At 35.5% G+C, this 22,937-nt stretch overlaps 3 protein-coding genes across 4 annotated transcripts; 2 read left to right on the top strand and 1 right to left on the bottom strand.

The window, feature by feature from the left end:
* Positions 1–4,991: 4,991 nt before the first annotated feature.
* On the bottom strand, positions 4,992–8,198 carry LOC137957084 (iron-sulfur assembly protein IscA-like 2, mitochondrial). Its single transcript, XM_068804789.1, has 4 exons — positions 7,982–8,198; positions 7,358–7,488; positions 7,141–7,249; positions 4,992–5,346 (listed from the first exon to the last, which is right to left on the bottom strand). The coding sequence occupies exons 1-4, from the start codon at positions 8,126–8,128 to the stop codon at positions 5,281–5,283; spliced, it is 453 nt and encodes a 150-aa protein (XP_068660890.1). The 5' UTR covers positions 8,129–8,198; the 3' UTR covers positions 4,992–5,280.
* Positions 8,199–9,506: 1,308 nt separating this feature from the next.
* Positions 9,507–11,796, top strand: LOC137956943 (uncharacterized). Its single transcript, XM_068804618.1, has 3 exons — positions 9,507–9,684; positions 11,100–11,318; positions 11,405–11,796. The coding sequence occupies exons 1-3, from the start codon at positions 9,520–9,522 to the stop codon at positions 11,624–11,626; spliced, it is 606 nt and encodes a 201-aa protein (XP_068660719.1). The 5' UTR covers positions 9,507–9,519; the 3' UTR covers positions 11,627–11,796.
* A 4,266-nt stretch (positions 11,797–16,062) lies between these two features.
* Positions 16,063–22,064, top strand: LOC137957020 (uncharacterized). Of its 2 annotated transcripts, none has more exons than XM_068804721.1 (5): positions 16,063–16,475; positions 17,426–17,561; positions 17,661–18,365; positions 20,448–20,628; positions 21,797–22,064. In XM_068804721.1, the coding sequence occupies exons 1-5, from the start codon at positions 16,402–16,404 to the stop codon at positions 21,943–21,945; spliced, it is 1,245 nt and encodes a 414-aa protein (XP_068660822.1). In that variant the 5' UTR covers positions 16,063–16,401; the 3' UTR covers positions 21,946–22,064. The 2 variants fall into 2 exon arrangements, with proteins under 2 accessions (XP_068660822.1, XP_068660823.1); XM_068804722.1 differs by having other exon boundaries at positions 21,729–21,889.
* Positions 22,065–22,937: the final 873 nt, after the last annotated feature.

Genomic DNA, 22,937 nt, shown 5'->3' with positions numbered 1-22,937 from the left:
GGTATTATACATATCCACCACATGGTATTTTTTTTATGGTTTGTGTTTTGGGCTTTTAAGGTATTAAGTTCTAGAATTAGTGTTTAGGGGTTTTTAGTCCAATTCAAACAAGGTTGAGTCGCCTACACGGGCGTCCATTAGCCAACGAAACCCGACCCCCATCACTGACGAGGTACAGTTCATAGTGACTGCGAAGTTATATGGGGCTCTACCAGAGGTCTTCGGTGAATTTGGATTTGATGTGTGTGTGTTTTCATTGTTTAGTGCATATGCATTAGTGAAAATAATTTAATTAATTTTGAAATGTGTGAGAATGTTGTTGAGAATTTTTGAAGTGCTATGAAATGTTTTTCCCATGTGGTGAGGAGATTCGGGTATTATACATATCCACCACATGGTATTTTTTTTATGGTTTGTGTTTTGGGCTTTTAAGGTATTAAGTTCTGGAATTAGTGTTTAGGGGTTTTTAGTCCAATTCAAACAAGGTTGAGTCGCCTACACGGGCGTCCATTAGCCAACGAAACCCGACCCCCATCACTGACGAGGTACAGTTCATAGTGACTGCGAAGTTATATGGGGCTCTACCAGGGGTCTTCGGTGAATTTGGATTTGATGTGTGTGTGTTTTCATTGTTTAGTGCATATGCATTAGTGAAAATAATTTAATTAATTTTGAAATGTGTGAGAATGTTGTTGAGAATTTTTGAAGTGCTATGAAATGTTTTTGTCATGTGGTGAGGAGATTCGGGTATTATACATATCCACCACATGGTATTTTTTTTATGGTTTGTGTTTTGGGCCTTTAAGGTATTAAGTTTTGGAATTAGTGTTTAGGGGTTTTTAGTCCAATTCAAACAAGGTTGAGTCGCATACACGGGCATCCATTAGCCAACGAAACCCAACCCCCATCACTGACGAGGTACAGTTCATAGTGACTGCGAAGTTATATGGGGCTCTACCAGGGGTCTTCGTTGAATTTGGATTTGATGTGTGTGCTTTCATTGTTTAGTGCATATGCATTAGTGAAAATAATTTAATTAATTTTGAAATGTGTGAGAATGTTGTTGAGAATTTTTGAAGTGCTATGAAATGTTTTTGCCATGTGGCGAGGAGATTCGGGTATTATACATATCCACGACATGGTATTTTTTTTTATGGTTTGTGTTTCCGTGACGAGTAAAGGTTGTCTGATAAAGTTTTTTTCGTGAGGACCGTATCAGATTTAGATTATACATGGCTGCAAGAAGATAACCAAGTGGTCGAACATATGATATTTGGACATACGATGATGATAGCAAAATGCTCGATCTCTTGGTCGAGCAGGTCAATCTAGGGAACAAGTTGCCTAACGGGGTGTGGAAGCATGAGGTATACATGGACTGTGTAAATAAGTTCAATGAAGACACAGTCATGAAAAAAACTGTTGAGCAGGTGAAGAATCGAACAAGAGCATGGAAGAAAACATACCAAACGGTAACGAGCTGTATCAACACTAGTGGGTTTGGTTGGGATGCAACCACACAACGAGTTACTGCATGTAATTCTGTATGGCTTGATTACATAAAGGTCAGTAAATCTGTATGGCTCGACTATATGATGTACTATAAAATATTTTTTATGTTTTTCGCGTTAGTATAACTCTATTCCAAGACGTCTAAATAATGTTTTATTCTTGTAGGAGCATAAAGATGCTGAGAAGTACAGACGTGAAGGCTGCCCCCTATACGACAAATTAGCTGTGGTGGTGGGAAACACAATAGCGGTAGGGTCAGGAGCTGCAACCTTTGTAGATCAGGGCGATGAGGTGATCCGTGAATCGGAACATGTCCCGATGGATGAGCCAGTGGATGTTGATATAGTTAGGGATACTCCATCACCATTATTAAGCATGGATGAGTCTCTAGGTAATCAATCTGAAAGAAGTAAACGGTCATCTTCAAGTCGTCGTAGAAAGAGAACCGAAATGCCCGATAACGACACTAGTAGCATAATTTTTGATGCAATAGATCGAATTGCTCAGACATTTCAGAATTTCATGATGAAAGACGATATTGTAAGAGGTTGCGTCAACGCCCTCAGGGAAATCCCGGACTTGCCTACAGAATTGAAGTATCACGCTCCTTCATGGTTGGATACACCAACTAAGAAGGTCATGTTTATGGAAATGACAGTGGAAGAGCGGGTTGAGTGGCTTAAATTTTGTTTTGAAAACTAATTGTAATGCGTTATAAATACACTATTTTTTTGGAATATTATTATGTAGTAGACATGATATTTGAATTATGACGTTGCAAAACTTATTAGTATGGTTTGTATTTAAATTTGATATGTTGTTGTGTTTATATATTGCATAGATAAATATGGTGTTTTGAGTATGGATGTGGAATGTGATTGAATGTAGGATGTGGATGAATGTAGGATGTGATTGAATGTAGGATGTGGAATGTGGATGAATGTAGGATGTGATTGAATGTAGGATGTGTGAATGTGGATGAATGTAGGATGTGATTGAATGTAGGATGTGGGAATGGGGATGAATGTAGGATGTGATTGAATGTAGGATGTGGGATGTGGATGAATGTAGGATGTGGGAATGTCGATGAATGTAGGATGTGATTGAATGTAGGATGTGGGAATGGGGATGAATGTAGGATGTGATTGAATGTAGGATGTGTGAATGTGGATGAATGTAGGATGTGATTGAATGTAGGATGTGAGAATGTGGATGAATATGGTTGTTTATAGGTGTGATTGCAAATAGGTTATGATTGAAGATTGATGTTTACTCGTGTTTATGAATTTTAGGTGATTGAATTTGTGGATTTTCATGGATACTATGACAGACGATGAAAAGGTTGCAATTATGGTTGCATTCACAACTTTGATGATCGCCATGGAAAGATACTATATGTACCATTGCAACAAACGTGTACCACGTTCTTGTGGGATGAATGGTCCATTGTATTTGCAAAAGGCACTAGACAAATCTCCAGTTAAATTTCGTAAAGTGTATAGGATGAACCAACTGGTATTTCACAAATTCGCAGATATACTTTCTAGTAAAGGGTTTTTATCAGCCACAAAGACCATCTCAGTTGAAGAACAACTTGCATATTTCCTCCTAACTGTTGGTCAAGGACAAGTGTATAGTGTCACAGCAGAGATGTTTGATAGATCAAACTGGATGATAAGTAAGTATTTCAACAAGGTGTTGGATGCAATCCTCAAACTTCACTCTGATTACGTCAAACGGCCTTTGGAACGCACACACTCGAAGATTTTAACAAATTCAATATTTTATCCCTACTTCAAGGTAACATCACTTCCTATAACTAAATAATTTTACATTAATATACAAAGTTAGTAAATATTAATTAAAAATGTATAATTAGGATTGTATTGGAGCTATTGATGGAACTCATATCAAAGCCAACATTCCACTTGAAGATCAACCAAGGTTTTGGAATAGAAAAGGTTATCTCTCACAAAATGTGATGGCTGCATGTTCATTTGATATGCAATTCACTTATGTACTTGTTGGATGGGAGGGGTCAGCAGCCGATTCCCGTGTATTGAAGGATGCATTGACTCGTCAAGATAAAATCTTTGTACCTGAAGGTAAGTAATATATTTTTATGCAGTACTTTTTTATCTATTTTATCTTCAATTATTTTATGTGGTATATAATTTTTATTATAGGAAAATATTATCTAGTCGATGCTGGTTATGCAAATCTTCCGGGATTTTTGGCTCCATATCGAGGAACCCGATATCATCTGCAAGAATTTGGAGATAATATTCCTAGAAATGAAAAAGAATTATTCAACCGAAGACATTCATCTTTACGGCATATTATTGAGCGAACTTTTGGTGCTTTAAAAGCTCGATTTCAAATATTAAAAGGCACTCCTCCATTTTCTTTTAAGATCCAGGTGAAAATTGTACATGCTTGTTGCATATTGCACAATTATATACGTGCAGAAGATTATGATGATATATTTGAAGATGAAGATGATGATTCGGGTGGCGAGCTCAGTGGAGGAGGTGATGCGGTCCAATTAGGTGCAATGGATGATACAGACAGTGACGATTGCGATGATCTTGAGGATGTGGGTAGCCAAGTAACAAGCATTCGGAGGCAGAGTGCATTAGAATTCACAAAGCCGCACAATTTCGAGATGCCATATCGACATCCATGTGGAACGATAAATGATAGTTTACTCTTATTACTTTTGAACATGCGTAATTTATATGTACTAAACTTGTAACTCGTTGATTGTAATATTAAAGGCACGAACTCGTTATTTGAATAATTTTTTTTAGGTTATTTTAAAAGTTGTATATGTATTTATTTATTATTTTATTTTATTTTATTACTATATTAAACTTCATATTTAAGTCTCTGGTAAATAAAATATAATTAAAGTATGCATTTGATTAATATATCATCATTAATTATGTCAAAATATATTATTAATTAATACAATACAAATCTATCTTATGTTATTAATATAATATTTTTTATTCATTAATCAGAATTTTTTTTATTCACTCTATTGTATTAGTGATTTAATAGTGGTAATTAAAATATTATTAACTCAAACACTTTGGTTTAATTAGTTCATTTTTATAATTATTAAAATCAATAATTTTAAATTTCTATAAGATGAAGATGAAGATGAAGTTGTCTTGACTAACACCCTATTTCAAAGATTTCGAAGATGAAGTTGTCTTGACTAACACCCATTTCGAAGATGAAGATCATGTAGATACATAAGATGAAGATGAAGATCAAATTTTCATTTTGTTGACTAACCCCCCTTAGAATCAAAATGTCTCTGCCCTGTCATACACAACGACTTCGTCTTCTAAGACAAAGGAGACACATTGAGCAGCTTTTATATCATAAACATGCAAGAATTTTTCTAGCAAAAAGAATTTCCTTCCCCGAGACAAACTAAAAAGCATTTTAATGGCTTTCAATGGCACAAAGGACTGAAATTAAGAACTAGATAAAAAATGTAATATACAAAATGCTATCATCATAGTAGAAAATATTAACTTTTCTTTTTTCGAGTGAGAGCAGTTACCAGTGATGTTGCTACAATAATGGTCATTATACAAGAGACGGAGGTACAATAATGTTAAATATGGATCAAAATAATCCCATTAATAACGGGTCTTTACTGACGTTTATAGAGAAGGGTTTATAGCTAGGAATTATAGAGGACCAAATTAGAAGTATCGGCAAGAAAACTCCTTCCCATTTGCACCGTGCCGACTATTGTTTAGCCCTGAATGAACTTTTACAACTGCATCCGCCTTCTGCATTTGGGTTTGTTGTAACCTGTCACAATGAAATGGGATTTACTTAAAAGAGTAGCTAAGGTCTTACCTCATTTACAGCCATAGTAGGTTTATTGAGAAGGTTTAACATAAGTTAGCATCACAGACAAGAAATGTAAGAGCTATATGGAAAGGTGAGATCTGAAAAAATGCAGATTACTCCAATACAGAACGCACACTGTAGTGCCCATTAATCATATAGACTCCAATTAAAGTGGCTGTCTCCAACTTCCAAAGGAGGCCTTTTCTAAAGGACGAATACCTTCTTCATGAACAGTTTCTAGTGTACTGTTACGAAGACCCATGGTAGTTGAAACCAATAGATGAATCAAGCGTCGTAAAGGAAACAAGAAAACATATTTGTCAGAACGTATCAAAAGTCACTATTTGATAGACCAATATAAAATTCAGACACCAATAACCAAAGAGAAGACAAAGAAAAAGCTAACAAATCAACTTGATCTGCTCTCTGATTAAGAAAACTTTTCAGGTGATTAAATAAGAAGAGTTAAATTCCTGGTGCAATTCTGGGAGTTGAAAACCATGAGAACACAAATCATCAGGATATCATACTTAAAAGTCTCTAAGAAAAGAATTAAAATACTTTAAAAAAAAACATTAAGATTGATCTAGATACTTCAAAATCTAAAAACTACAGAATCCAAGATTTGTAATTGATCTTGGTTAGATGATTGGAGCGAAGTACAACAAAGTGGTCTTTGCCTCTTGCTCTCACATGTATCCCTCAACTCTCTTCAGATCTTCTGTATCCAGTCCCTTCAAATGACTCCAGCTTAGGTTCAGGATCACATGTCAGATAGGCTCCCTCCTGTCCAGCTTCCTGCCTAAATCATGTTTCCCCCTTTTTCCCATAAAATTGATCTCAGCACCAAACTGTGAGGTATTTTACCATTGTAGGCACTGTGTCTGCTCCAAAGAGGTTCGCGAGTTGTGTTTTAGCTGCCAATTCTTTCAGAGGAGATCCAACACAAATTTTTATTTTAATCTTTGTCTGAGCCTCCTCATTTATTCTACTCTTTTTATTAGCATTAATCTTGGTTAATCACCTTGAAGACAGCAGAGCAGGCACACATGAAAGACTCCTTTATATAACAGTATATACTTACAGTAATTTTTTTGGAATTCGGTTCAAACTTAGTGTTAGCCTAAAAAATGAATTTCTTTTTGAAACAATGAAATTAATGATTCTATTTCTAGTCTTGAGTTGGTGATCTGCAGGTTGAGTTGTATTAATATGGTAGTGTTGGCATCTCCTAAGTTGTTTTTCAAGGAAAAAAGTTACAAATATTCTACAATTCCCTTCTTAATAGTTTTGTGTTTTTTTTTCAGAAGAAAATACGTGTTTTGAGTAGCAGGGGTGGCAGGGTCAGCTTCTACCTCTAAAAAATGGTAGGATTGGAGGTTTAGGTGTGAACTATGTTACATGCAGAGTGGGGGCGGCTGGAATTTAATTCGTGGGCAGAGACTGGGTCTTGCAAGCCTTGAGAACATGCCTACTGCCATCCCTATATCAATCATAACAAGATAAAAGAATAATTGCTGCTCCAACAGATATGTGCTACCTCTTAAAAAGGGTCCTTTGCATAGAGGTCTAGAACAAGTCTTTTAGTAATCATTCAATTGCATTTCTCAGACATAAAGACCTAGCTCCTAAAGGTTAACTCAGATACTGCAAAGTACAGTCAAAATTTTATCAGGCTAAGCAGAAAAATATGTAGCAAATGCAAAAAGCTTAATGGTGCAGATGTGCATTTATACAAGGAAAGCTTCTCACCACAAAAGCTGAACGGATCAACTCCTGAACATAATCAACAGTTGCACCCTTAACAAAGTCGTATGATATGTCGTCAACAACCAACTTAACACCTTCCTTCTCAAAAATTCTAAAAAAAATAAGAGGTCCAAGGATGAGAAATGTTTGCCCAGCAAATTATGAAAGGCTTATAAGAGGAAAAAGTAACTACATCCAATGAGAAGGTTTGAAAGGCAACCTGTCATCCTCATTCTTCTTATCATCTAGCAAAAAGAAGTATTGAAACCCGGAACAGCCACCTGCTACAACATTTAAACGAAGCATTCTTCCTTCAGCAGAAGCATCTTTTGTATGCAACTCTTTCATTCTCTGCAAACACAACAGCAAGCCCCTAGTTCAAATCTGCACTTGAGTGGGACTTTCTTGATAGTTGATATATTATAATCAATATCACGAGGCAGGGAAGTAAAAAGCACAAAACACATTCGCTCTGTACTGTTGTGCTTACGCTGTACCAATCTGACAAATTAAAACTTCAATGATATGGCTATAAATAATTTAAGGGACTTACACCAGTTTATGTGGTCGATTGATCCTTAATAATCTGTTAGGTATATACTATAAGAAATCTAAACCCAGTTTTTCTAGACATATTCTTTCCCTTCCTTTTACGGACGTTGAATGAGACGCTAATTTATCCAATTCTCCAGACTCTAATCACCACACCACAGTAAAGCTAACAATTAAAGAAAACCACAGCCATAAAAAATTAAAGGCGGAAACTTGACGAAACTGACTACGAAGATGGGATCAAAACCAGGACGAAATAATTTCTACAGAATCAAAGAGATAGAAGAAGTACCTGGACGCAATTTTCTGTCATCCGTACCACATCAAGGGATTCAGAAGGAGATTGCTCTACGGCGGAGGAGACCGTGAGAAGCCTCTGGTTTTGCCGGAGGCGAGCGGAGATGAGTGGAGTCAACCGGTGAAGCACAGAGCGGGACATTGCTCCTCTCAGCGTATGTGAGCGAAACCCAGGGTCGAATTTGCTTTTCTTTCTCCGCGACTCCTGCTCTTCTTCTCCGGCCGTGAATAGACTAAAAGAGTACGGTATGAACGACGTTGGCCGTTATTTCTTGAATCTCAACCGTTGTTTTGGTGGCAGCTGTTGGGCCCCGAGACCTCCTTACGGACATTTAATCATTTTAAAAGTGACAATGAATTATTTTATTTTTTTGTGTTAATATACACAATGAAAAGTACAGTGATTTTTTTTTTTAGTGTATAGCGAAAACTACATAAGAAATTTATTAATAAATATAATAGATTTAAATTTTAAAAGATATTTTTATTTAACTTTTATATTAATAAGTCAAGATAGATTTTAACTTGTTTGAATTAACAAATAATGAAAATTTTAAAATAAATATATTTAATTAATTAATTAAAATAAAATACGTAAACAAAAATTAATTTTATGATATCTAAATGCTTAATCAAATAGTTATTTTTTAATATCTAACTTCTCAGTCTTAAAATATTAATTAATATGATATAAAAATAATAAAATTATAAATAAATGAGGTTATTTTATTATATAAAACTATTTTTATATATTTAACTTTATAATATAGTATTATTCAACTAAACTAAAATGTTTAATTTTTTAAAATTAATATTTTTTTAAAAAAATAAGATTATTTATATATAAAAATAAAATGATTAAACAAATCCTTATTTTATAATATCCAAATGTTAATCAAATTGTTGCTTTACAAGAGTCATTAAATATAATATTAAAAATAAATAATTTATATAAATAAAAAAGGTATTTTATTGTATAAAGTTACTTTAATAGATTTAACTTTTATTTTTATTTAACTAGACTAAAATAAAAATTAACTTGTTAACAATTAATAAATAATTTAAACTTGTTTAAAATTAATAAATAATGTTTTTTATTTAATTAATTTTACTTACTGAGATAGATTTCATTTTTACAAGATAATTTTGAACTTGTTTAAATTAATAAATAATTTTAAAATTTAAATATTTTATTTTATTTTATTATATATAAAATAAAATGCTTAAACAAATGCTTAATTTGATTATATCTAAATGCAAGAGTGAAAGAGTAAAATGATCAAAACAAGAATTGTAGAGTGATTTCACTTGTTTTCTTCAAAATTAGTAAGTAATTCACACTAAGAGGTTTTGAGTTATTTTCGGATTAAAGTACTCTCACCTTCATTTTCATTATCACTTTCAGGACTTAAATTCCATTTTTACCCCTAAAAGAACTTGAATTTTCGTGAGAGCAGAGCGCACTTCGCGCAATATAGACTTCTAACCCAGAACCACAGATGATAACTAGCGAAGTAAACGGAGAATCGTACCATGGCGCAGGTGCTTAACCTCTGCTCGCCGTCACCCATTGTTCCTATAGAAAACTCCCTCCACCGCGTTTGCGGCGGTCATCTAACCCCGAAATGGGAGATTCTGCAGCGTAATCTCAAGTGCAAGGGGAGACATACTTGCTTATTCTCGGATAATCGTCGGCAGGTATGGTCGACTTCCATTTCCCTGTGCTGGACACCTTCACTTGTTTCTCGCTTTGGCGTTTTATTTTACTTCGACGACCGTTATGTTCTCATCACTGAGGTGCTTGATTACTGGAGTTAGTACTTTGGAATAAGTTAGGAGATCTTGGGTTGAGTTTTTTTCTTCATTGGTCTGCTTGGTGTAAGGACTGCTGGAATAACCTCGAAATTTCACTATTCAGCCCAAGGAAACTAGTTTTCTTTCGGGGTCGTTTATCTGAAAAGATTGTTGTCTTTGCAAGCGGGATTGAAGAAATCGGAAATTGCAAGTCTTATAAGTTTGTTCTTAGAAGGGCATGTAGTTCGAACTCATGAGAAAGAGGCAAGGACATAAAACTGGAGAATTATGAAGATAAATTAGGAACTGAGTTCTCAAAATGGGAAGTGTAATTGATTGGATTAGCAAACGAAGGTATACTGTAAGCCAAACTAAGATAAAGCAGAGAAGGAAGCTGCTTTCTTCTGACATGCTGTCGGACCCCTTCATGGATTCAGTCATTTCCTTGATTTCATTTCTTTTCGAATGCCAAAATATTGACTGCACTACCCGGGATTGAAACCCTCCTGTCCTTCTTTTTCTGTTTTTAAAATTACTTGTAACTTTCTAAATCTAAGTCATAGTACAAATATCAATGGAAAAAGAAGTAGCTGCGTTTTATTGGTGAAAGAGGAATATGAGTTATGTTTTCGGAAGTTAAGGTTGTCAAATTTATTAGCAGTAAGCTTATATTGCTTGTTTTCTAAGTTGAAAATGTCATTTTGAGGTAATATTTGGAGCCCAATGATTTCATTGGAGTGGAAAAGTGCAGTTTGGCCATAATTCCACTTGTTTTCAGGATGACTAAAGTCTGCATTTCCCTCTTATACTATATCAGAATCCACTTGCTTGTATAGCCTTAGAGCATGTTCTGTCTGCAAAGATTTTCTACTGTGGTAGTTTGTTCAGAAAATTCTAGGTGTTCATTTCTTTGGCCTTCCATATCAGAATCCAACGTGGAACCTTACAAGTGACTATTTTTAGTTCAATTTTTTGAATGTGAGAAAATTTTTTAGCAAGTGCCAGAAGGCCGACAGAACTAAAGATCTTGTGGTACCATGCTTTTTCTTTGCATCGTTTTATGAGTAATTGATTCAAGTCCCATAACAGTTTACCGTTGTCGAAGCATTAGGGACTGGCAATATGTCTAAATGATGTCGCATTGGTTCCATTGATAAAATTAAAGGAAAAGAAAGAGGATATGGCATGGTTAGATCTCCTGTACCACTGTTTATTATTTTTTTCTATGATGTGTGGTTCGTTTTTTTTTTTTTTTGGTTTAAAGGTTCTCTTTATCTTTGACAACCACTGACAGTATAATTCAACCTTACTATTTGCAGGAACAGGCTAGAAAGGCATTAGATGGTGCACTTGGTGGGAAGAAGACTGAGTTTGAGAAATGGAACAAAGAAATCCAAAAAAGAGAGCAGAGTGGTGGAGGCAGCAATTCTGGTGGAGGTTGGTTTGGAGGAGGTGGATGGTTTGGTTGGTCTAACAATGAGCGCTTCTGGGAAGAGGCACAACAAACCAGCATTGTCATCTTGTGTATTCTTGCCATGGTACAGAAATCTGCTCTTTCCTTCCTCCTGCTTTTGTGCTGAGTATTTAATAATCGTTGTAAAACCCTTTATTTTCATGTCAACAGTATCTTCTGCTAGCCAAAGGCCAAGTAATGCTTGCCATTGTCTTCAACTCTATTTTGTTTGCCTTGCGTGGAGTCAGAAATGGCCTTTCATTCCTAGCTGCATCTCTGTCTGGAAAGATTTACCCGTTAGAGTCTGCTTCTTACAGTTCATCGAGTCAAGAAGCACCAACCAGGCTATCAGCGAAAGATAATGTAGTAAAAAAATGGGGAGCCGATTCATGATACCTCTTTTGCCTCTACTCCGACATGTGCTTTCTAGCCATGTTTGCTACTTAAGATTCACTTGGACAAGACGATAGCTATGAATGGATGTGCTTGTTTTAAGATGTATTCCTTCAAAGTGAGACTTATTCTGTTCTTTGTTACATTGATATTCCCAAAATTTTCTGTTCTTGACAATTTCCCCTACGAGTTAATGAGTTTTGGCAGTGTTGTATGACAGAAAGCTCAAAGAATGGCTTTTGCTGATTTCAAAGTTTTTAGGATTTTCTTCCTTTTTTGTCTCTATCTTTCGTAGTTGAATCATGTTCACTAAGAATCTATAATTTTATGTTTTGTATTCTAGGCTTAAGCTTCTCATGTTACATGAGACTGAACTTATTAATCCATCTGCACTTTGTTAATTAATAAGGTGAATGTGATAGGAGAGTTGGTTTGATACAATTTGTGGACTATATGGGAGCTTGAGGTTGAGTTTTGCTTTTTGCAAATACAAACTTATCCTTGTTAGTTGGTCTATGTTGTTTTTAGTGAATGCCATAGAAAAATCCATTACAAAAAGTAAATAAAATATTTTCACTATTTAATGAGTTTTATAAAATAAAGTTTGATCAAAGATTTTTAGGTGTAAATTTGGTGGGGACACCAATATGCCATGATCATCCGAGTGTATACTTAGAGGTATATGGCCCCATCAGGACCCTCTACATTGTGGTTGAGTGACTATGTATTTTCATAATTTTTTTATTTTAATTTAATTTAATTATTTATCTTGTCTTCCTTGATTTTAGGAGATTTAACGGTTATTTTATCTAGTGTTAATTTTGAATTACTATTTCTTTATTTATTGATTGTAACTGGATGGAGAGGGAGATTAATGATGAATTGAGAATCTTTCCTCTCTTATGTACTCTCTATTCTTGTTCTTCCTCTTCTCTCTCTACTTTCCTCTCGTCATCGTCTCTATTCTTCTTCTCCTTCTTTGTTTTTATCTTAAACTTTGCGATCGGTATCATCAAATTAAACAACGCACCTTATCGCGTATCAGTTTGGTATCAAAGCCAAGTTCCACTGATGGAATTGTTGAGCTCCAACACTGGTTAATGATAGATATGTTGGTGGGAGCCACTATTTTTTCTAAGATTTACTACCATTAAATTCAGATCCGCCCGATGAGGAATGGAAGACAACCTTCAAAACAAAAGATTGATTGTATGAGTGGATGGTCATGCCATTTGGACTATCAAATGCATTCAATATTTTTATGAGGATGATGACACAAGTACTTCGACCATTTTTTGGTAAGTTTTTAGTAGTCTATTTTGGTTATGTTCTCATCTATAGTCAAACTAAATACGAACATCTTGACCATCTCCATCACGTATGCCACACGCTATGAAAGGATAAACTTTATGCTAATTTTCAGAAATACTCATTTTTGACAAATAAAGTAGTGTTCTTGGGTTTTGTGATCATTCCTGTTGGTACCACTATAGATCCCCAAAAAGTAAAAACAATCCTTGAGTGGTCAGAACCTTCTACCATTCATGAGATTTGTAGCTTTCATGGTTTAACCACTTTTTATCGATGATTTATCAGGGGATTTAGTTCCATCATGACATATTGCATGAAGAAAGAGGAGTTCTTGTGGTCGAAAACTGCCTTTTGCGCTTTCTAATAAATTAAGAAACGTATGACAGAGACACCTATTATGATATTACCTGAATTTTTAATGGTTTTCGAATCAATTGTGATGCATTAAGTATCAAAATAGGTATTGAGTCAAGAGTGACATCAGATCGCATATTTTAGTGAAAAACTTAATGATGCCAAACAAAAATACTTGGCCTATGATAAGGAATTCTATGCAGTTGTGCGAGCTTTACGTTATTGACGTCACTATTTCCTTTCGTATGAATTTGCCTTGTACTTCGATCACATGGCCTTTCAATATCTCTATTCTCAAAATAAACTTAATTCTAGGCATGGGCCATGGGTTAAGTACCTACAAACATACTCTTTTGTCTTGAAGCACCAATCCGAAAGTGTGAATAAAGTAGCATATGCCCTTAGTGGCAGGATTAGCTTGTTGTCTGCTATGAGTGTGCAAGTTATTAGTTTTGAAAAAATCATAGATGACTACGCTTCCTGCCCTAATTTTGGTAAAGTGTACACTGAATTGCGAGAGGGACAACAACGCCTCATCGATGATTTCTATCTCTAGGATGACTATTTATTTTGAGCAAGTAAGCTATGCGTTATTTGTACGTTAGTGCAAGACTTTTTGGTTTGGGAACTCCATGCGGGAGGACTCGATGAACATTTTGGGCAGAATAAAATGATTGAGGAGGTGGAAAGTCGATTTTACTGGCCGTGCTTAAAAATGGATGTCACAAACTGGTTGGACAGTGTAGGATATGTTATTTGGGTAAACATAAAAAATAAAACACTAGGTTATATACACCCCTACCAATCCCTATGTACCTCTGGCAAGACCTCAACATCGACTTTGTCTTAGGTCTACCACTTGCTTTTTAGAAAAAATCTCTATTTTTATTGTGGTAGATCGTTTTTCCAAGATAGCTCAGTTTATCCCTTGCGCTAAAACTTTCAATGCATCTAGAGTCACTTGACTATTCTTTAATGAGATCTACAAGCTATACGGTCTTCCTCAGACTATAGTTTCTAATGGGGATGTCCTTTTTATGAGCCACTTTTGGAAAGCTTTGTGGCACTTATTAGGTACACGATTGAATTTTTCTACTTCTTGCCATTCAAAAACTGATGATTAGACTAAAGTTGTTAATTGTAGTTTAGGGAACCTACCTCGATACCTGGTTGGTGACCATCATCGGACATTGGACTTAAATTCTTCCAGTTGCACAATTTTCATACAACAACTCATGAATATGCAATGGGTATGATTCTATTTCAAGTTCTCCATGGGTATCAACAAAAGAAACCTTTAGACCTCATACCTATGTCTCCCCCATGCTAGAGTTTTTGCCACTTCTTTTACATGTTAATTCCAAGAATTGCATGTTGAATTTAATATTTATGCAAGTAATGCCGAGTACAAAATTTATGTTGCTATGTGCAAACATGCTAAAGAATTTAATGAGCATAATTGTGTTATGGTTCAAATTCAACATGAGCGATTACCTTCAAGGTATACTTGAAAGCTGCAAGCTCGGAGCGCAAGACCATTTAAGGTGTTGTAAAGAGTGAGATCTAATTTTTATGTTGTCGATTTGCCACCTGAATTTGGAATTAACTCCACTTTTAACATCGAGGATTTGATAGCATATAGGGGTCATTCATACATTCCTAATGATCATTTTTGTCCAACTCCTGAATCTATTATATCATCTGATATAATGCCTATTCCCACCCTTGCAGTCCTTGGATTTGAGCCACCAGCTTTGCTAGAGTACCATCTAAGCCACCAGAAGCTACACTCAATAGAGTTGAGATTTGCCTACCTCGGGAGAGTTGGTGGGGACACTAGTATGCCACCAATGGCTTGAGTGTAGACTCGGAGGCATAGGACACCATTAGGATCCACCACATTGTGGTTGGATTGACTCTGTATTTTCATAAAAAAATTATTTTAATTTAATTTATTTTAATTATCTCGTCTTCCCTGATTTTAGGAGATTTAACAATTAGTTTATCTAGATTAAATTTTGAATTCTCATTTATTTATTTACTTATTGTAACCAAATAAAGAGGGAGATTAATGATGAATTGAGAATTCTTCCTCACTTATGTCTCCTCTCTTCCTATTCTTCGTCTTCTCCCTCTCTCCTCTCCTCTCTTCTTCATCTCTATTCTTCTTTTCATTCTTTATTTCTATACTAAACTCTATGATCAGTAACATAAAATTAAACAACATACCTTGCCCCGCATAGAAAATGTCTAAAGATAGATATAATACTTCAAAAAATTGAGACTTATCAAATGATATAAGAGATGAGTCAATGATATGGCCACACCTGATATCAGATGCTGGCTCCTGTTTAACATGTTTACATGGTTCGGTGTTAGCTTCAATTTTTCCATTAATATCAGCTCAATATCAATATAAATGGCCCTGAACCCAACAGTAAGGGCGACAGAGTTCAGAGAGTCCTGGCCTTTGAAATTCTCGTGAGTAGAGAAGATGGTATGGCAAAATTACACCTGACGAATTGAAAAAAGAAATCAATCGAATCTTAGATCATCGAGAACACTCAAATGGACAAGAAGTTCAAAACACCAAGAAATCTCACGTGGGTGCAGCAGGATGAAGATGTGCTTAATGTTCCAAGGAATTTAAACTTTGTTTTTCAGAATTGCAAGCACTGCAGTTTTCTCTTGCTCATGTTTGCATTTTTCTTTTATAAGAACTCAAAATTGTTAAAGTTGTAGAAATAGTATCTAACTAAAAGAAACACGTGTCTCCCTCCAACTGTCGAGTCGCTGAAAACGAACAGGGGATCAAAGCACACAGTAGAGGTTGGAAGGAGCTACAGCTTTGTCGGATGATCACCGAGATTCGGCTTGGAGAAGGAAAGCCCCAAATCGCCGTCTCCGCTTCTTGCGGGGGCTACCCGCGGAGATAAAATCTACGTAGGCATTTAAATTGAGGAAACTTTTACGCGCTTTGATTATTTTGGAGAGCTTTTTTGAAGCTCTTTTTATCCTCTCTCCTGCTCCGAGCTTCGGATGGATGACATTTGTTCCAAATAGTTGAAGCCTGGGCAATTTCTCGGGTTCTTGCGATGTGAGAATAGAAGATGGCGAATTTTAAGAGCTGGGAGTCTGATCCCTTGTTTTCTGCTGCTGAAGTTGTACAAGATTCAGCCGACAGGTCAGTCATTTTAGATTGTTATTATTATGTTTTTTAAAATTTTCAGAGTTCTTGGATGGTTAATTGATTTTGGGGTTCCTTATTTTCATTGCAGCTTTGGATGATGGGTTTTTGTTCCCTCTTAATTTGCTTATCCCACTTGTTAAGAGGCTGTTATTTTTGCTGCTATTTTCTTACCTTTACTTCTCAAAATCGCTACAATTAGAAGGCAGATGCCATTCTTTGCTACCTTCAGTTCTGTGGTGTATTGTGGTGTCTTTTTGCCACTGATGCAATAATTATGATAGGAATTTGGAGATCTTATTTTCACTGAAAAAGAGTTAAAAGAGGGAAAGTGTCAGATGTGAATACGTCAACAGCTGCAACCGAGTTATCCTACCCCAAATAAAGCTTGCCTCCTGTTGTTTTATCCTGTCTAAGAAACTCGATTTGATCAATCATCTTGTTTCTTAGTTTAAGTTCTAATTCCCATTCTTGTAAAGAGGTTAACAGCTACGTGTAACATCTGTTTCAACATGAAATTTAAGAGGCTCACTGGGTTTGAAGTTATATCAATGTCATATATGTTTTGAAATTTGATTAACAATATATTTGATTGTCTCCAGAATGCTTCAACAGTAGAGTTAGTATGTTTATTGGAATCATTGTTCAATGTTGAGAGAGGAAGAGAGAGTGAACTGAAGGGGAAAGTAGAGGAGAGAAGAAAAAAAGAGGAGAGTAGGAGAAGCAAGATATTTCCTTTCTCTTATAAATTAAATTAAATTTTATAAATACGAGAACAATGTTGATTGCAAGTTCGACAGTACTTAAATGCTAAAATTATTCTTCTTATACTAACACTGAATTCATAGAATATACTTATATTGGTAAAATAAAGTCAGTCCATTTGAAAGCATGAATGAGCAGTCTATACATTGTTGATAAATCTTTTCTTTCTTCGGTCATTTTAGGATGGAATCAATATTTCGTATGCTGTTGCATGATCGAAGTCTTCTACAGACTGATCCTTCAGACCCTAAGCTACTTGCTTTAATAAATTACCATGAACGTGATCTGGTAACTGCACTTGGAACTACTAAATGGCAGGTATGTGCAGCATAAATATCTCCATCTTTGTTCTTTTTTATCTGAAATTTCTTTTGCAATGCTTATTAACCCTATTTAGATTTTTGGGCTTTTTATTAGTTGGAGGATTTTGAGAGAGCTATCGATCTGTCTTCCTTATCGGCTAGATCTCAATTGAGGGAAGAAGCAGTATCGAGGCACCACCAGTTCATCAGAGCAATCAGGGAACAAATTGCTGTCATAGAAAAAAATTTGGGATACCCAACCAGTGAAGATATGGACAAGAATATGCATTGGGCAGGTCTAAATAAGCAAGACAAAGATGGATTAGCCTTGTTTCTCTCTGGATCTAATTCCATGGACAAACAAGTTCAATATGATTCACATAATAATATTATGAGAAGGTTTCTTGATTCAACAACTCCCTCGGGTCTCATTGACAAGAGTGATGAAATCGTTGAGCTGAGAATGGAAGAAAGTGAACAAACATTTAATGGTGTAAAACATAAGGATCATAACTTCAATTCTCTAAATGAAAGTAAGTTAAGAAGAGTGGGATCTCATTATTTGACTAGGCCAGGTCAATCTTCTGGCTTACTTGAAGAACCTCCAAGAGGCAATGAATGTGAATTTTCACAGTCTGGGTTCTTCAGCAGAGTAGATTTTTTGGTGTATTTGCGTAATTTATGGTTGACATCCAGAACAAAGATGATGACTAGAAGTTCTACTAAAAGGAGGAAAGATGGGGAGGTGACTGATGAGCATGTGCTTGAGATTGAGAAATTACCATTATCATCAGGTGTTGACTTATCCCAAATTGAGCAGGTATGTCTTTCTTCTCCTAATGTACTTGAAGTTTGGTGGCATTCGAATTCTCTTATATGGAAACTGGGATTAGTAGATCAAACTCATTTTTTGTTGATTTTGTTTACAGTATCATATGTTTTATTGTAAGCAATGAAAGTTTTGCCAAATATTATATGTTTCAAATGTCTTAGATGATGTCTAACATCTGATTTCCTAAACTGAAAGGTTTTAATTGTGAGGATTTTATATTCAAAAAGAAAAATAGTGAAAGTTATATATCATTGTTTTTTGTCAAAAAAAACCTTTTAAAACTGTCCGGCCATTGTTGCCTAGTTCTGGATATTGGCCTGAAAAGAAAATTTTCCTATTTTAGTTCCAGAACTTAATTGCATGGGAATTTGTTTTTTCCCCTTTGAAACTAAGCTAAAACTTTATCAACAGGTTGTAACTTGTAATATTTGGAAATTCTTTTAGCTTTTAGGAAATCAATAATGCCAAAATTGAGAAAAAGATAATGAGGATTCTTACAGAGGGTGACTTGGGCCTTTGGTTCAATGGTGACATGGGGGAGTTTCTATTGTGAGGTCCTGGATCAAAGTCTCACCAGGGGTTAAGGGGCACGTGTGCGTGTGTATTCAACATTCGAAAAAGTGAAAAAAATTATTCATACTCGTGTGTGTCAGAGTGGTTCCGTCCACTCTTGTAGGCGGTAGTTTTCCGCTCCTAACGGATCGGTCTTTTGGGTGTATTGGCTAGCTGTTGTCATGGTATCAGAGTTGGGCACGCCACATCCCGCTTTCGAATCCTATGAGAGGCGGTCAAGAATGGGCGGGGTGGGTGTCAGAGTGGTTCCGTCCACTCTTGTAGGCGGTAGCTTTCCGCGCCCAACAGATCGGTCTCTTGGGTTGTATTAGCTAGCCGTTGTCAGTGTGTGCTAACAAATAGATGTTCTCACCAAAGAAAGTCATTGTGTGTGTATAAGATTTTGGGAAGTGTCTTTTTCTTTTTCATTCTCTGGTCATATATTTCTTGGTTAGATGCCCATGGGAATCTCAACCATTGTGCTTGTGGATCATATTATATCATTGCATTTTGTCTAATGTGATTATCACCTCAATATGTTAGAATCTCATTTTGGTGATCTATGTGAATCTAGCCTGTAGTAATGGTTGTTCAGTTCAACTTTTATGTTGGATAGACTAGCCTGTAGTGATTCCAACTGCATCATAGGGAGAAGGTCATCTGGAACATGGCTTTCTCACTTGGAATGTCTTTCTCAGTTGTTAAAAGATACCCACGTGTGTAGGGGTGGCATGACTAGTAAATAAGGATAATTTCCATAAAGATGGCATACAATTGTAATTATGCAAACTGGTGTATGTCTTCTTAAAGGATGGTAGTGGCCCTCCAGTGGAAGGAAGGGAAAGGGGTGGGATAGAAATCTTCCATGATCTATGTGTTGTTTATTTTATTTTTATTTCATCTTTATAAAAAACTAAATTATGGTTACAAGTGATAGCATCACAGGATCTACTGGGAATGAAACGTGGTTGACCCGGGTTCAACAGGACCTTGCCACCACACTGGGTCAGAGATTGGATTGGGTTAAACTGAGTAGAAAGGAAGTTGAAATATTATCTCTTTGAGTACTGCTAGAGTTCAGTCCAAACAGGCAGTTCAGTCCTATGACAATATTTATGAAACTGGTTGAATCTCATGCAGACTAGGAAACTGAGAACAATATATAAATTTTTTTACTATAAATAAACTAGGAGGTTCGGGAGGAAGACCACCATCGGCTACCCTCTTCATCACCATCTCTTCTGCTCTCTCTCTGTGCTCTGTTTTTATCATATTTTACCTCTTCTATTGCCTCCTATGAATCTCTTCAACATGAGGCTCTAGGATGCTAACATTTTTATAGAAGAAATTTTCAGAATTTGTTTTGTTTGATTGATCTCATATTTATTCATATATTTCTCATATACAGAAGCTATTTGAGGTGAGATATTTACTGATGGTTTCTTTTCTTCTTTAAGGCGAATTATTAAAATTTGTGCCTTATGTGCTTTCCTTTGCTGCTTGTTTATTTTTCAACAGGCTAATCATGCTTGGATGAGTTTAACTTCCAGATATTTTGGAAGGTTGGCAAGCTCTGGGCGCTTGTTTGGCTGGTCCGGAGCTCTAAAGAGAACATTTCCACTGTTTCAGTGTTTTACTCATAACAGTCGATTTCCTATGCTCATAACTTCTGGGGTTGTGTGTACAGTAATACTCTTAGGTGAGAACTTTACCTTTGAATATGGTTGATTTGGTCATTTGTCTTTATTTTTCTCTAGACTTCTTGACTTAAGACCTTCCATGGCTAAGTGATATTGTGGTAGTATGCATGGTGTCCGTTTGGTGAAGCAATCTCCTTCTGGTCCCTTGAGCTGGGCAAGTAAAAAATCTCCCCCTCGAAGGCTTTCACATGTGTTTGATGAAAACTTTGATATGTCATGCTCTTTGAGGGTGGAATGCAGGGTTGTGCCTTGTTCAGCCAATAGTCTGGCTGACTCATTTGCTAGAGTGGGAGTTTCCCGTCATCAAATCACTGTGGGTCCTCCCTTCCCTTGTAATTAAGGGGCAACCCCTTGTAAATTATTTTTCTCAGTAATGGAATAAAGCTACCACATTGTGAAAAAAAAAAAAAGTATGCATCTCAACATTTACTATACAGACAAATAATGATATTTAACGGCATGATTAAAAAACTGACTATAAAGGCAAACAATGATATTTAACAGCATGATTAAAAAACTGAATAATAGAAGTGGTAAAATAATTTTATTTTCTTTTTGTGGCATAACATGTTTGGACTTATCAGCTCCTTGAGCATACGGGTATGATTGTTTTGCCAGAGCAGAGAGGGAAATCCTGAGTAGGAAAGGTTAAGTCTTTGCTGTACCACATCATTGTAGCACCACTGCACATAAACCCACAGGAGTTAGTGGGGTGATTTACAGAGAATAATGGGCACCTCTTTTTTTTGCTTGTGGATATCATAATTATGAACATGAAGAAAGCTTCCTTTGTCTGTACTATTGATTTAGGTTACTAATTTCATCATTAAAACAACTCCTAGAATTCTGAATAATGGTGCAGACTGAAATTGGGTTTTCATGGTTGATCGACAGTGAGTAGCTCTTATACATTTATCACATTGGTAATGATTATTCTCATTGGCTGCGATTGACTTAGCTGTTTTGCATGAATAAGAAAAAGAAAAAGAAAAAGAAAAAAGAAAAATCTAATGACCTACAGTAGTTTCTAATTGTAATGTGCTTCTTGGGGTGAGGATCTGTTATAGAGTTTAAATATAGTCTAATCTTTTCCATGCAGGTCTTTTAGCTTTCCGTGGTGCCTGAAATTGGACACATTCGAATTCTTTTCTGTGTTGACATGTACAGTTTTATCTTGGGGGTTACTCTCGAGCTCGAGCTCAAGTATGGCTAGCTTTGCAAGAGTTGACAGGCATTATTCTGTGGAAGGTGACACCATTGATAGGGCTTCAGTCTTGTGGTTTCTGTGTAGTTTACCTCCCAAGTTGGCATTCTAATCCCAAAGCAAGTATGACAGATATGAAGGCATTGAAGTTGTTAAGGAGTGATGTTAAGTATGGTTTGCTCCCTTCAAATCCAAGACTTATCTTATATATGCACCTTTAATTATTTTTTATCATACTTAAAATGATGTTATATTTATATTCTATCACAGAAAAATGGGATTATTGAAGACTAGAACAAGTAATGGTGATTGATCATTTGTTTATGCGTAAAAGGAACCTTAAACCCTTCCATGTAAATCTTATAATAAGACCATAGTCTTTTCTCCTCTTTCTAATAAAAAAAAAACTATTATTGTAGGCGGGTGGTATTTTTCCAACACAGCATGAGCTAATGTTTCCAACTTGTATACCACGATGTCTTTATTTTTTATTATCCAAATTGAACAGATGAAGTCAATTGCCGTAAGCTCCTTTAAATGATCGGTTAAAATGAAATTAGACTTTAAATGAATTGATTCAACTTCAACTTATCCTTGGGTATTAGTGTAAACGAGTTTAAGTGTAATAGAAAATATATTTTAGTGTTAGTGTCCTAAAATGAAAAATATGATATAAATAAGAGAATGAGTAATTTTTTTATAATATATTTAAATAGAATATATACATTAAAAAATAATTAACCAAAATAAATATGGTTATTACCCTTATAAATGGGATAATTAATTCTAAAAAATTGGATAATTAAACCAAAATAATTGATCAAATATTTGATTTAATAATATTTTTAATTACCATTATTAAATTAATAATATAATATAGTAATTAATAAAATAAAAATAATAAATAAATAATATTGGTTTAATTTTTCCTAACTTAGGAAAAAATAAATTACAGTGTCGTCTTCCTCACGGCGCCGATAATGGCAGGGCTAACTAGCAGGCAACGGCGATGGAGACGGCGCTCTGACGGTATACTAGAGGCGACGGTACCCCGAAGGTCCTACAATTGCCACTGCTCCGATTGGATGCTCTACGACGGAGTGG

Source organism: Aristolochia californica, unplaced genomic scaffold (assembly GCF_029961685.1).
Source record: "Aristolochia californica isolate CCGP_79_NKW_82.1479 unplaced genomic scaffold, dmAriCali1.0.hap1 SCAF_2, whole genome shotgun sequence".
NCBI classification, from domain to species: domain Eukaryota; kingdom Viridiplantae; phylum Streptophyta; class Magnoliopsida; order Piperales; family Aristolochiaceae; genus Aristolochia; species Aristolochia californica.
This window is presented reverse-complemented; position numbering and strand designations above follow the sequence as displayed.

Coding starts and splice junctions, on each gene's coding strand:
- LOC137957084 (XM_068804789.1), bottom strand. CDS start 8,128: ATGTCCCGCTCTGTGCTTCACCGGTTGACTCCACTCATCTCCGCTCGC. Junction 7,250..7,357: donor AAGAAGAATGAGGATGACAG/GTTGCCTTTCAA, acceptor TATTTTTTTTAG/AATTTTTGAGAAGGAAGGTG. Junction 5,347..7,140: donor TGATCCGTTCAGCTTTTGTG/GTGAGAAGCTTT, acceptor TCATTGTGACAG/GTTACAACAAACCCAAATGC.
- LOC137956943 (XM_068804618.1), top strand. CDS start 9,520: ATGGCGCAGGTGCTTAACCTCTGCTCGCCGTCACCCATTGTTCCTATA. Junction 9,685..11,099: donor TCTCGGATAATCGTCGGCAG/GTATGGTCGACT, acceptor TACTATTTGCAG/GAACAGGCTAGAAAGGCATT. Junction 11,319..11,404: donor TCTTGTGTATTCTTGCCATG/GTACAGAAATCT, acceptor TCATGTCAACAG/TATCTTCTGCTAGCCAAAGG.
- LOC137957020 (XM_068804721.1), top strand. CDS start 16,402: ATGGCGAATTTTAAGAGCTGGGAGTCTGATCCCTTGTTTTCTGCTGCT. Junction 16,476..17,425: donor GTACAAGATTCAGCCGACAG/GTCAGTCATTTT, acceptor CGGTCATTTTAG/GATGGAATCAATATTTCGTA. Junction 17,562..17,660: donor TTGGAACTACTAAATGGCAG/GTATGTGCAGCA, acceptor GCTTTTTATTAG/TTGGAGGATTTTGAGAGAGC.